Here is a 12,696-nt window from a genome sequence, read left to right as displayed (position 1 = left end):
GTGTGCTTGTTTGCCACAGCTTTCCCCGCATTTATGTGGAATCTTCCTAACAAATTGTAATGGCCACAGGGTATACTACCTCTGTTTCACAGATGAAAAGCCAGAAAGAAGGTAAGTAACCAGTCAAGTAAACACAAAGCTAGTAGGAGGGCTGAAAAGGGGTTTGTACCAATGCCTTTCCATACCGAGTCACAAGTTGGAGAGACAAGCCCAACACATGATAAAACCGGAGAACAAGAAGACACTGCTAAATGCCAAACACCACTATATGCTAAGTAAAAAGAAAGGTCACATCCTAAGACAGAATACCAGGTGTCAGGGTGGCTGAGCAGGTGGGCACCTGGACGGCTCAGTCACTTAAACGTCTGACTCTTGATTTCAGCTCAGGTCATGTTCTCGCAGTTTGTGAGTTCGAGCCCCACGTTGGGGTCTGCATTGACAGTGCAGAACCAGCCTGGGATTCTCTCTCTCCCTCTCTCTCTGCCCCTCCCCTGCTCATGCTCGTTCTCTCTCACTAAATAAAAAATAAATTCTACAAAAAAAAAAGCGGTTGAGCTGTGATTCATAAAGAAAGTGGAATGTGGTAAGGATTGGTAGGGTGTGAAGGTAGACAGGTAACAGAAAGCATATCCCAAGTTGGGCAAGAAACCTCAGCAAGGGACACAGAACATAAACAAGAAATATGCCTGGGTGGCTCAGTCGGTTAAGCATCTGACTTCGTCTCAGATCATGATCTTGCGGTTCGTGACTTCAAGCCCCACGTCAGGCTCTCTGCTGTCAGCACAGAGCCTGCTTCAGATCCTATTTCCCCCTCTCTCTGCCCCTCCCCTGCCTGTGCTCTCTCTCTCAAAATAAATAAATAAACTTAAAAAAAAAAATACGATCAAGAAAGGAGGACTGAATAATAATGGAATAACCCAGGTTAGACCCAACCGAAGGGATCCAGGGTGGATGAACAGATGGGGGAGAGGTCAGGAAAAAACAAGAAACTGCTATTATTTTATGTCTAAATTTAGCTACAACCAACCCAAAGACCTTAAAATAAATGAGAGTTAATTAACAGTCGTACTTAACATTCAAGCAACACTTTACAGGTAACAACAGCACTGCACACCGTTTGACTTTGACAAAAACCTTCTCCTGTAACTTCTAGATAAGGGAGCTGAGGTTCAGAAAGTGCCTTCACACCTGACAAATGGCAGACGTGAGCTAAACCCAGAACTCCTCAAAACAAGACTTTTAAAATCAAGGAATAAAAAAATCGAGGCGTATGATTTCATATTACTGTAAATCTTACATACTTACATCTGATTATTACTAAGATCAGTCCAGCTTCCTGAACATGCAGCCTGATTTAAGAAGCATTACAATGTAGCTGTACTCATAAACATATTAAATGCCTTAATTTTAAGAAAACCACACATATCTGATTTCCTAATAGCAGATTCTCCCCATGAAGCTCTCTACTAAACTAAACAGCAAGAATGCTACTAGATCGTTTTCTCGTTTGATGGCTTTCCTCCAGAAGGTGCTTTCCTGAAGGCCTTTCTCAATGACATAGATATACTTAATGCTCATTTTCTGCACATAGGAAAAACAAAACCCACAATACTCTAAAAATAATGAATATGACTGAAACGTTGTGCATTCACAAATACTAGATTTCACTGATTCCAGGGAGCAGTTTACCACAAGTTAACATCTTTGAAATCAGATGTATCTTATATTCAGCAAAACACACTATAACATCTTATACTGATGTCCTAGTGCCCTTAATTTTTGTTTCCCTTCCCCAACTTAAAGGTTTCTTTCTCTCTCACAATATATCTACATAAACACCTTTAGAAAGGCCCTACCACACCACCCAAATACCCACAAGATTTATGTAACTACCCAGACTTGAGTTAAAGATAAACCTTTTAGTATTTTTTAATATTATTTTTTCAGAAAAAGATTAACATCCAACTCAAGACCACAGACCAGATCATGGATTAAAACAAAATCATCAAGTAAAAAGGCAAGACACGTGAGGGGCACTGGGTAGCTCAGTGAGTTAAGCGCCCGACTTCAGCTCAGGTCATGATCTCGCGGTCCGTGAGTTCGAGCCCCGCGTCGGGCTCTGTGCTGATGGCTCGGAGCCTGGAGCCTGCTTCGGATTCTGTGTCTCCCTCTCTCTCTGCCCCTCCCCTGCTCATGCTGTCTCTCAAAAAATAAATGTTAAGAAAACCTGTAAAATCACCCATGATGAAAAAAGCTACACATAACACCAGATAACAGTTCATCACAAAGCCCCCCTCCAGCCCTCCCCCCGTCTGTCTAGAAAAGCAACAGGCAAAGGCAGCAAGACCCAAACCTTCCCTGCAAGAAGGCAGCTCCAATCCCGTCGAGGTGACCTGGCAGGCAAAATGACCACATCGTTGGCTGGGTGCACAGGTGCTTCAGTCACTGACCAGCGTACAGATCTCTGTGACATCTATTCTTTAATGGCCGTTTTTTAACCCAGGTTACTAAGCTTCCGACATTTTGACAGGCACTTCCTTTAAAGGCATCTCGTGGGGCGCCTGGGTGGCGCAGCTGGCTAAGCGTCCGACTTCAGCCAGGTCACGATCTCGTGGTCCGTGGGTTCGAGCCCCGTGTCAGGCTCTGGGCTGATGGCTCAGACCTGGAGCCTGTTTCTGATTCTGTGTCTCCCTCTCTCTCTGCCCCTCCCCCGTTCATGCTCTGTCTCTCTCTGTCCCAAAATAAATAAACGTTGAAAAAAAAAAAAAAGTAAAAAAAAAAAAAAAAAAAAGTAAAGGCATCTCATTTTCATTTGCTTTCAGAAGCAATTCCCTACAATTCCTGCCAGAGAGCTCTCCCCCGAGCTCTAGAAGGAGCAATCCCGAGGCTGGCAGCCACACCCCACTCGAGGACTGCATCGGCACCGCCACTAATGGTCACCAAAGCAGCCCAGCGTGTGTGGGCTCTGGAGCCAGTCGGCCTGGCTTCAAACTCTGGCTGCGGTCACGGTGGCTGCTGACCAAGGTCGGTGCCCCCCTGCTCCCCGTGCCTTGGCTTCTGCATCCGAAACGGGGAAGAACAAGGGCGGTGTGGAGACTGGACTCGCGGACCCAGGGAGCTCGGCGCAGTCTCAGGAACGTGACCGCGTTTGATGTCTGGTAGCTGTCGTCACCGCAGACCGGGTCCTCCACGAGGGGCGTGTGTGGGGCCAGCCGGCCTTCGAGCTTGAGGAGACGGGCCGGCCAACGACCGTGATGTCGCGTGACATCTGCCAAAGGCATCCGTCCAGTGAGGTCGTGCAAGAGGGGCTGTAGGGCCCAGGGACTGGGCCATGGTGACCAAACACCACACGCGGAAACGTGACAAATACCCAACAGCTTCCGCACAGCAGCCACTGCCTAGAGCATCAAGCTTTGCAGGCGCAAGCTAACGATCCGTCTCTTCTCCCTTCCTCTGGCAACTCCCCCTGGGTTTTACTTCTTTGACTCCCGCTCATCTGGGCCTAAAGTTCGAGAATTCCACCGCAGGGGGTGATGGCTTCCCTGCAAGACGTCAGCTTGCTGCAGGGGAAGGAGCAGTGACTGTCACTCCTGCATCCTGTCACCAGCAGGAGAACTGCCAATTTCCTTTCGAGCCCAGCTCTACTCCTGCTCCCGGGAGCTGAGCGCGTGAGCAGAACCCCATGCTTTGAAAAGAAAAAGCCGCTGCATTTTACACAGTACGATACTTTCTTCAGGGGTGGTGACTCGAGTCCCGCACGCGACTAGTTTGAAAAACCAAGACGGGCGCCCGGCCGGCTTACTCGGCGCAGCAGGCTACTCCTGATCTCGCGGTTTGGAGTTCAAGCCCCTCAGCGGGTGTGAAGACTACCTAAAGATAATCTTTAAAAAAAGCCTGGGTGGCTCAGTCGGTTAAACCGTCCGACTTCAGCTCAGGTCACGATCTCGCGGTCCGCGAGTTTGAGCCCCGCGTCGGGCTCTGGGCTGATGGCTCGGGGCCTGGAGCCTGCGTCCGATTCTGTGTCTCCCTCTCTCTCTGCCCCTGCCCCGTTCATGCTCTGTCTTTCTCGGTCTCAAAAATAAATAAAACGTTAAAAAAAAAAAAAAAAGCGAAATGGAAGGCGAAAGCCTCTCTCCCCCGTACTCACTCGAGTGTTTAGCCCCGAACCTTCTCACGCAAGTGAGGCGAGGCCCCGGCCTCCATCCACCTCCATCAAAGACACACAAGTGCAGGGTCACGGAGGCGCTTCCAGGTAGAGCCCGGACCAGGACAAATGGCGCGAGCCACAAATCTCAACACATAAAGGTTACCGCCCTGGAGTTCTCGAACCCAAGCCTCCGCACACGACGGCCTCCTGCAAATTACCCGTCCTCAGTGACCTCCTCTCGGCACCTTCTTCGTGCTGGTTGAGTCCGGACACGACAAGCTCGGTTCTTCGCGCTGCACAACCACTAGCTGGAAGCGATGCCTTTTCCTACACCACGGACTGTGCGCAAGGAATACAATTCGACAGACACCGTCCCCGCTCTGCGACAGAAAGGAGACTTCTAAGAGTGTTCGCGCTGACCGATTACCCGGCCAAAGCTTGTGTGGGTCACAGGGAAAAGCTCCCAACACCTACGCGGACCGAAAAATTCCCGAGTGATTACCACAAAGAAATCTCACCAGAAAAAGATAACTTGCCACGCAAAACTTCCAGGTACGTTCAAATTTTAATGTAGGGATTTAAAACTGCAAAAAAGTCCCGATTCCGTTCAACCAGCAAAATTATCTCTGCGAAGTTTTTTTAAGGGCACCATTCTCAAAGTGTAACGTCACACTTAAAAGACACCATTTCAGTCGGAATTTGACAAACTCATTCCGTTTGTCAGAACTTTTTCAGAAAAGGAAAATCAGAAATTAAAACAGGCATTAGGCTCCCCCCCAAAACAAACACGTTTTGCTTTGCTCCTGCTAAAAATTTTAAGTTTAACTGTCACCCACTTGGCCCAAGTAAAATAAAAATGTATCTTAAATGAATATAAAAGGCACAACCGGTGAGTTATTTAAGTTCCATAAAACCACCAACTTTCCATCCTCAAATCGTAGGCATCTTCACCAATTTCTTCAAGTGGAGTTTTGCCTAACAGTCTGGACTCTGTTAGTCTCGGGGCCACACATCTCCCGGTGTCACACCACCAGGGAGGGGAGAAGGAGCAGAGGGTCGTGGGAGGGGCCCATGATCGGGACAGGTGAGCACACGCGCGAGCACACACGCGACCGGGGGCTTGGGGCAAGGGGGCTGTATTTCAGGCAAAGACAAGGCCTTGCCACCCCACCAGACGAAAGGTTCACGACGTCCCCTAAAACGAAGCCTGTAAACCTGGGATGTCCAGTTTCCGAGTCCCCACACATCACGTCCGGGAAAGAACGGCCGTCCCTACTGGAAGAGCCCGGGCGGCGTGGTGGGGGGCGGGGGCGGGGGCCGCGCAGCACTTGCGGCCCGCCGCCCGCCACCCGAGCGCTGTGCCCCCCGGCTCATCTCAGGCTTCGATGCAGGAAACAACCACGCAGAACGCAGGGGACTTTAGGACACCGCCGGAGCAAAGGAACCGGCGACGAGTCCACGACGCTAGAACCTTACAGAACAGAACGACCGTAAGGATCAGGCAGCCCAGCCGACCGGTTTCCAAGACGAAGAAAACGAGGCACCACGGCTCGCCCAGGTGGTGCCCGCGCAGGTGGCTCCCGAGCGGCGGCCTCCCGACCCTCCCAGCGCCGCGTCCCAGCCGCTGCCGCGACCCCGCGTGCCCGGCTCCCGCAGGCACCTCCGCAGCCCCCGGCGCCGGGAGGCACCCACACGCCACCCCGGAGACCCGAGTCCTCGCGAGGCTCTGTGACCTTGGCTTCCTTACATAACCCCTCGGGGCCGCCTCCCTGTCCGGGGGCCGGACCTCCGCGCTCCGAGCGGTGCCCTCGGCGCCCCCGGCCCGGCGCGGCCGCCAGAACGGGGTCCCCGGGGCGGGGGACGCGGCTGCCCCCAAGGAGCCGCGCCCGCCACCGCGCCAGGTGCGCGGCCTTACCTTCCGCCACGTCCTCGTCGATGGCCCCCTTGACCTGCGAGAAGCACCACTGCAAGTCATTGCCGCCCGCGGGGCAGCCGCCGCCTCCGGCTCCTGCGGACACACCGGGCGCGTCAGGGGCCCGCTCCCGCCCCGCGCCCCCGCCCAGGACCCCCGCCCGGAGCCCCGCGCCCGCCCCGCCCCGCGCGCGCCCCTCACCTGCCATGGCCGGCCTGCCGGCGGGCGGGCGGGCGGGCGCCGAGGCGGCGGCGCACGAAGGAGGCGGCCGCCGCGCCGCTGCCTCCCGAGCACCTCAGCCCGGCCGCCGCCGCCGCCGCCGCGGCCGCCGGGGAGGGATTTTTTTTTTTTTTTCCCTTTTCAAAATGGCGCCCAATGCCCGTCGCCCCGCTGGATGACGTCATCCTTCACCGCCTCCTCCGCGGGTCCGGGTGGGGGCGGGGCCGCCGGGAAGCTCCCCCGCTGGGGAGGGGCGGGGCGGGGCGTGCGGCCGCGAGGGCTGCCGGGGGCTGTGGGGCGCGCCTACTGCGCTTGCGCGAGCCGCCGGGTCCCACCACGCCCCCCGGCCTGGGCTGGGCCCCGCCCTGAATCGGAGCGGGGCGCTCCAGGGCGGTGGGGCGGGTGCCGGGGCCGGCGCGTCCCTGAAGACCTGCCGCTAGGCCGCCGCTAGCCTCACTCCTCTCTCGCCGGGTCACGCGAAGGGCTCCAAGCTGCCGTCGCCCCCGGCGCGAGTCGGGTCCACCTCGGCCAATGGGAGTTCGGTCCTCGGGCGGAGCAGCCAATTGAGGGCGCGCTCCGCGGCCGGTGGGCGGAGCACCTGGGAGCTGCACCTGGGGCGCACCGCACCTGCGCACTTACTCCCCGCCCGCCTACCGGCGGGACTGCTGATCACGGTCCTCAGACGCAGCGCGAGCCCCGGAAACTCCGTGTCCACCTTTGACCGCAGCCCTGCACAGAGTTCACATTGCTTACCGCGTTGTTCGTCCCAGGGTTCTTTGAGCCTCCGGGATGCAATCTTAGGGAAACTTGGTGTTGCAGTACAACGTGGCCCACCGTTCCTTCATCGTGGGCGTCTTTTCTGTGGCAGACGGAGTGATTATTCATTTGTGAGTTTTATGGATCCGAAATCATAGCTTCTTTCAGTGATATTGTGAATTTGGCAGTGACCATATCACAGAAGATGATCGTTCTGAAGACGGGCAGAGCAACGGGGCTGCGATTCCCCCTTTCTGTGTAGATGTAGCCAGTCTGCCTCTGAGCGGTTGAGAAAACAGTCACCTGTCAGGCTCTCTCACGTGCAGTGGCTTCAGTGCGTTTTACAGGTGTCTCTTTTGAAGCGAGAGCCCGATAATTAGTTGTAGTTTCGGCTGTATTCTCTGGTTAGTTGGCTATCATTGAATTAAGGTTTAAAAACAACAGAAGCCACACAACGGTACCGTATTCCTGAAAATAGGGCGCTGCCTTCTGTATGTCTCACTGTTCACCAGCGGACCAGCAAGAGATTTTTCACTGTTCCACTTTAGGATCTAAAGAAGTTTAGGTATCTCAGTGAGTTACTCTGGATTCTAATTGGCGTTTGCCACTTTTCTTGTTTTGTCATTTTTAGGGCGAAATGCTGGGTGTGTATCAGAATCTAGCCCGCTGTAAGCACGCAAGAGATCCAATTTAGTAATAAAAAGGAATGAGGCACTGTTGCAAACAGGAAGGACTGTCAGAAACGCCATGCTGAATGAAAGGAGCCAGTCTCGAAAGAGCATATGATGATCGATTGTCTAATGTCAACTTGACTAGGGTATAATACCCAGTTATTTCGTCACACACGACTATAGGTGTTGCCATGAAGGTATTTTGTAGATGCAATCAGCATCTGCAATCAATGGACCTTGATTAAAGGAGATTACCTGTGAGAACGTGGGTGGGCCTCATCCAATCAGTTGAAGGCATTATGAACACAAACAACTGTGGTTTCCTGGAGAAGAAATTCTGCCTCAAGGCTGCCACACCAAAGCATTGCCTGAATTCCCAGCCTGCCATACAGATATCACTCTTGCCTGCACCCTCAATCATGTGAGCCATTTCCTTAAAATAAGTCCCCTAATATATACACATATACCCAATTGGCTCTGTTTCTCCGGAGAACCCAGAAGCTCTAAACCAGGCTAAGTGACTCTACAGTGATAGGGGCAAAGTGGCTGTGGGGTAGGGAGGGGACTAACCGGGAGAAAGCAAGAGAACTCTCTGGGGTGATGGAAATGTCCCATATCTTGTTGGAGAAATGGTTACACGGGTGTCTACAACTCAAACTACTCATCGAACTGTGCACTGCAAGTGGGTCATTTATTTTGCGTGAGTTATGCACCAATAAATTGATCTTTAATATATATCTAATTTTCCACCAAGTCTAAAGAAGACTATATGTCTCAAAAGTTTGTAAGAAATCACAGAGGAAGTTACCTGTTAACTGTTCTTACCCGAATACATTTATTTTTTTAAAATTTCTTTGATTTATTTAGATTTCCGCGACTAAATACCATTTACAACATTGACTGTGGATCGTTTTCAAGTTCAGCTTTAGTGGCTAGCTCAGAGTTATCACAGACGTGCCCTGTTGGCAGGGAGCACAGTCTTCCGGTCTAAATTGCATCAGATTTAGAGACTTGTTCAAGTGCAGGGTGTTCTGGTCTCCCTGGGCTGCTCAGGGCGGCCAGCCGGGCTGGAGGGAGTGGCCATGGGAAGCCCCCATGTGTGTGTGTGTCCCAGGGGCTGTTCATCCTACCATTCGATGCCAGGCGCCACACGCAGCTGTGTCATTGTCCGAGCACAGTGGCTGGAATCGCATGTCTGATTCTTTTTTTAAAAGACTTGGGGCGCCCGGATGGCTCAGTCAGTCGAGTGTCTGACTCTTGATTTCGACTCAGGTCATGATCTCAGGGTCTCGTGGGATCCAGCCCCTCGTTGGGCTGAACTGAGCATGGAGCCTGCTTAAGATTCTCTCTCTGCTCCTCTCCAGCACTTGCGTACTCTCTCTCTCTCTCTCAAAAAATAAATAAAAAGTAAATAAATAAAAATAAGGTATTTAATTTTGGAGGGCAGTTTGTTTGGGTTTACAAATAAGATTGAAAGGAAGGTCCAGAGACTTTTCATGTGTCCCCTCCCCCAGCACCTGCACGACACCCCCACTGTCACCATCGTGCGTCGGAAGGAATGGTGCGTATTTTCCCAACGATGACCCTGCACTGGCATGTCATTATTGCCCAAAGTCCTTAAGGGTTCACTCTTCATGTTGTACGTCCCTGGGCTTGGGCGGATGTATAACGACCTACATCCACCGTGACACTATCATGCAGAGAAGGTTCACTGCCCTAAAAATCCTCTGTGCTCTGCCGGTTTTCCCCCGCCCCCATCCCTGCAACCACTGCTCCTTTTACTGTCTCCATAGTTTACCTTTTCCAGAATGTTTTACGATTGGCTTTTTTCACTTAGGTAGCATGCATTTAAGGTTCCCCATGTGTTTCCATGGCTTCATAAATAACTTCTTTATATCGTTAATAGTGGCCCATGGTCCGGAGGGACCGCAATGTATTTGCCCACTCACCTACCCAAAGATAGCTTACTTGCTTCCAAGTCTGGGAAATTATGAATAAAGCCGCTAGACACATCCCTGACCCTATGACCTGACGCCCCCATCACTACAGCAGCTCGGCAAGGCGTTGAGCTACATCCCACCGTTTTTCTTGACTCTTCCCTGGATTTTTCTCCAGGTGATGACGGAAGGAAAGGAATGAGAAAAACCAAAGGACTACGTTGCATGATGGGGCAAAAGGGACTTTGTGGATGTAATTAATGTTACAGACTTTGCCACAGGAAGGTCATCCGAGATTACCCGGGTGGGTCCGATCAATCACATGAACACTGCAGAAACAGCAGAGGGCTTGGCTCCAGCTGGAGGCAGAGCGATAGAGCAGGGAATAGAGAGGGCTTCCGAGTGTGTGAGGACTTGACCTGCCTTGCTGGCAGGGGCCGCGTGGAAAGTGCTAGAAGGAACGCAAGCAGCCTGTGGGAGCAAAGACCAGTCCCGGCTCGGAGCCCGCAAGAAAATGGGACCTTCGTCCTACGACCAACCACCGGGAACTGACTTCAGCTGCTCGAAAGGCCTTGGAAGTAGTTGTATTCCCCGGAGAGCCTCCAGCTTTGCAGGGTGGGGGGAGGGGAGAAGGGGGTTTGTGTGGGGGAGGGACTCTCATCCTCCAGAGGTGGGAGACACCAGGTGGTTCGTGGCAATTTGTCGTGGCCGCCAAAGAAAACTACCACCCACTGCCCCTCCTGCGGTTCCTCGAGCCTGCGAGCCCAGGCATTTTGCTCAAACGCTGGGTCACGCGGACGCGTGCGAGTGGCAGGGGTGAGCGATTCTCACCCGTGACGCCGCCACTTGTATTTGTGTCACATCATCGTGACACAAAGGTGAGCACGTGCCAACACGACAGGCTTGTCTGTGCCGAAGGTGTTTTCGAAGCCACCGCTCGGGGAGGTGGGGGGATCGACCGCGCTCCCACGGGCAGCACCTGCCGGAGCCCATCTCCCGTCTCCGGCGCTGCCAGTGTGTCCCGATCGCAAGCGCCTGCGGGCAGTGACCGGTGCTCAGGCTTGCTGTCTCCTTCCCTCGCCCGCCCTCCTCCCGGCCCCTGCGCCCTGAGTCTGTGGTCTCCCTGATGGCGATGGCACGGGTGCGGCGCTCAGGCTCCAATCGGTTCAGGCGGGTGGGTGCGGGGCTGTGGCCGCGAGCCCCGCCCCCAGCCAGCCCCAGCGTGTCACAGCAGCCACGGGCCTCCTACCAGTGGCCGGGAACCTTCTAGAACTCTCTGTGGGCGGCTCTCGGGTCCCCCAACATGATTTAGAAAGTCTGCAGAGCACAAGGGACTTCACCCTGCCCGAGTTTCAGCCATGTCCAGTGGAGAGGTTGTCCACCTTGAGAATCGCTACGTTATGAACCTAGATTGAGAAAGTCGTTGGAGAGAGCCGTGCGTTGTCGTCAGTCGGTGGCACCTTCCCCTAACAGCTGGTGCCACGTACCCTCCAAGGATGCTATTTGTGTCTCTGGGGGCAGTGACAAGTGTGGGGAGGCGGAAGGGGACTCTCAGGGCCTGGGTGAGGCTGGAGCCTCCCACACGACACTGGCCTGGCCTTCTGGATGGGGACAGCGGGTGGCGGGAGGACGGTGTGCCAGGGGACCCTGCGCCCCGGGCTCCTCAAGGCCAGCCTGTTCACCCAGGAGGGCCTGACTCTGCAGTCACAGGGCCGTTCGGCTGCCAGTCTTGGAACTGGGGACCGGGCCAAATGTAACAAGACCCCCGGGGGAATGGGGCCCCCGGCTGACATTAGGGCTGCTTGACCACCGCACTGTGTCACCGGGCCCTGTTCTGAGCTGTGTCGGAGCCTCGCCCAGAGGTCTGTCCTCCTCAGAGACCTCGGACCCGAGCACCTTGGGATTTGGACTGCTGGTGGAAACTGGCCCCGTCACAGAGGTGCTGTGGGAGGCCAGGGGCCCCTCCCGAGGGCTCACACCAAGTCCCCGGCTTCCGACCGGTCGCAGGCTGCCCGTGACACAGAGCATCAGGCACACGGTCCCTGTGACCAAACTGGGGCCGGTGGTCACTGTGAAGGGCACTCCAGTCCCGGCGGCCCCACCCAGGCCCTAAGCTCTGCTGGGGGCCGATTGGTGTCCCCGTGAGGGTTGACAGCGGAGCACAGATGTTTCTCTGGTGGTTCCCTAGGATGTCCCTGTCCCTCTTTCTGCCATATCGTGCTCCGTGACACAGATCTCTGCGAGCAGCCGGCTCATATCTCCTTCCCAGCTGCACCGAGCCAGCCCGGGCTGCTTACACTCGCCCCTTTTGCTGTCAGGCTGACACCTTTGGACCTGAATATAGCGAGCAACAGTGCTACAGACAGGGGAGGCGGGGGCAGGTCAGGGTCTCTGCGAAGCCAAGGCCGAGGTCCTGAGTTGGGGCTGAAGTGCAGGAGATTCTTGAGACGTGGCCCTTGGGAAGAGACGATGGGAATAGGGTGGGTGTGTCTGCCGGGCCCTAGGGAGCAATCCTGGGGGGGATCTGAGCAGCTCATCTCTAGTCCTAGGTACCCGGCCCACCAACCTCCCTGTGAGGCCGTGCGATGGGCCGCTGACTCTCACGGCCACGGTGCATCCTGCGACATTCCACTGAGCAGAGGCAGGGGACGGGGTCAGACAGGCTCCTGGGCAGGATCAGCCTGGGCTCTGCCGCCCAGCACGTCCTCCTGGGCTCCGGGGACTCACTTCTGCTCCCGCGGCCACCTCGCCTCATTTCTGATGCGGGAGAGGGAGTAGGTGAGCGGGGAGCGGGATTCCCCCCCCGACCCGGTGCTACCCAGAGGTCCCGTGTGGCCCCTCCATGCCTCCATCCAGGCTCAGAGGCGGCAGAGGGACTTCCCACCACTCGGACTTCTGTGTCCTTTGCGTTCTTGCGGCCACAGAGTGACAGCGCGGGCCTCCAGGTGACCAGACCCCACATCTCCTTGCCGGTGCCTGGAGGAAACCCACATACGCCCTTGGGGAAGATCTTTTCTTTCTAAATCAACATTCACCCACACCTATGTATTTCTT

General features: G+C 54.7%; 1 protein-coding gene and 1 long non-coding RNA gene across 4 annotated transcripts in view; one reads left to right on the top strand and one right to left on the bottom strand.

The window, feature by feature from the left end:
• The window catches only part of PPP2R2D (protein phosphatase 2 regulatory subunit Bdelta), a 56,007-nt gene extending 49,615 nt beyond the window's left edge, over window positions 1-6,392 (bottom strand). Inside the window, exons 1-2 of one of the 3 annotated variants that reach the window (XM_023241118.2) lie at window positions 6,261-6,382; window positions 6,063-6,155 (exon numbers count right to left, since the gene is read on the bottom strand). In XM_023241118.2, the coding sequence (XP_023096886.2) occupies window positions 6,063-6,155; window positions 6,261-6,267 (100 nt within the window). In that variant the 5' untranslated portion in view covers window positions 6,268-6,382. Of the gene's footprint in view, window positions 1-2,353; window positions 2,582-6,062; window positions 6,156-6,260 lie in introns of those variants that run through there. The other 2 variants (XR_006587445.1, XM_045040866.1) reach the window with 2 other exon arrangements.
• A 53-nt stretch (window positions 6,393-6,445) lies between these two features.
• LOC109492795 lies at window positions 6,446-8,860 on the top strand. Its single transcript, XR_002146778.3, has 2 exons — window positions 6,446-7,165; window positions 7,666-8,860. It is a non-coding gene; the product is annotated as an uncharacterized LOC109492795 (long non-coding RNA).
• The last annotated feature ends 3,836 nt before the right edge of the window (window positions 8,861-12,696 follow it).

This window comes from Felis catus, chromosome D2 (genome assembly GCF_018350175.1).
Source record: "Felis catus isolate Fca126 chromosome D2, F.catus_Fca126_mat1.0, whole genome shotgun sequence".
NCBI classification, from domain to species: Eukaryota; Metazoa; Chordata; class Mammalia; order Carnivora; family Felidae; genus Felis; species Felis catus.
Note: the sequence above shows the minus strand (reverse complement) of the source record. Positions and strands in the feature narration are given on the sequence as shown.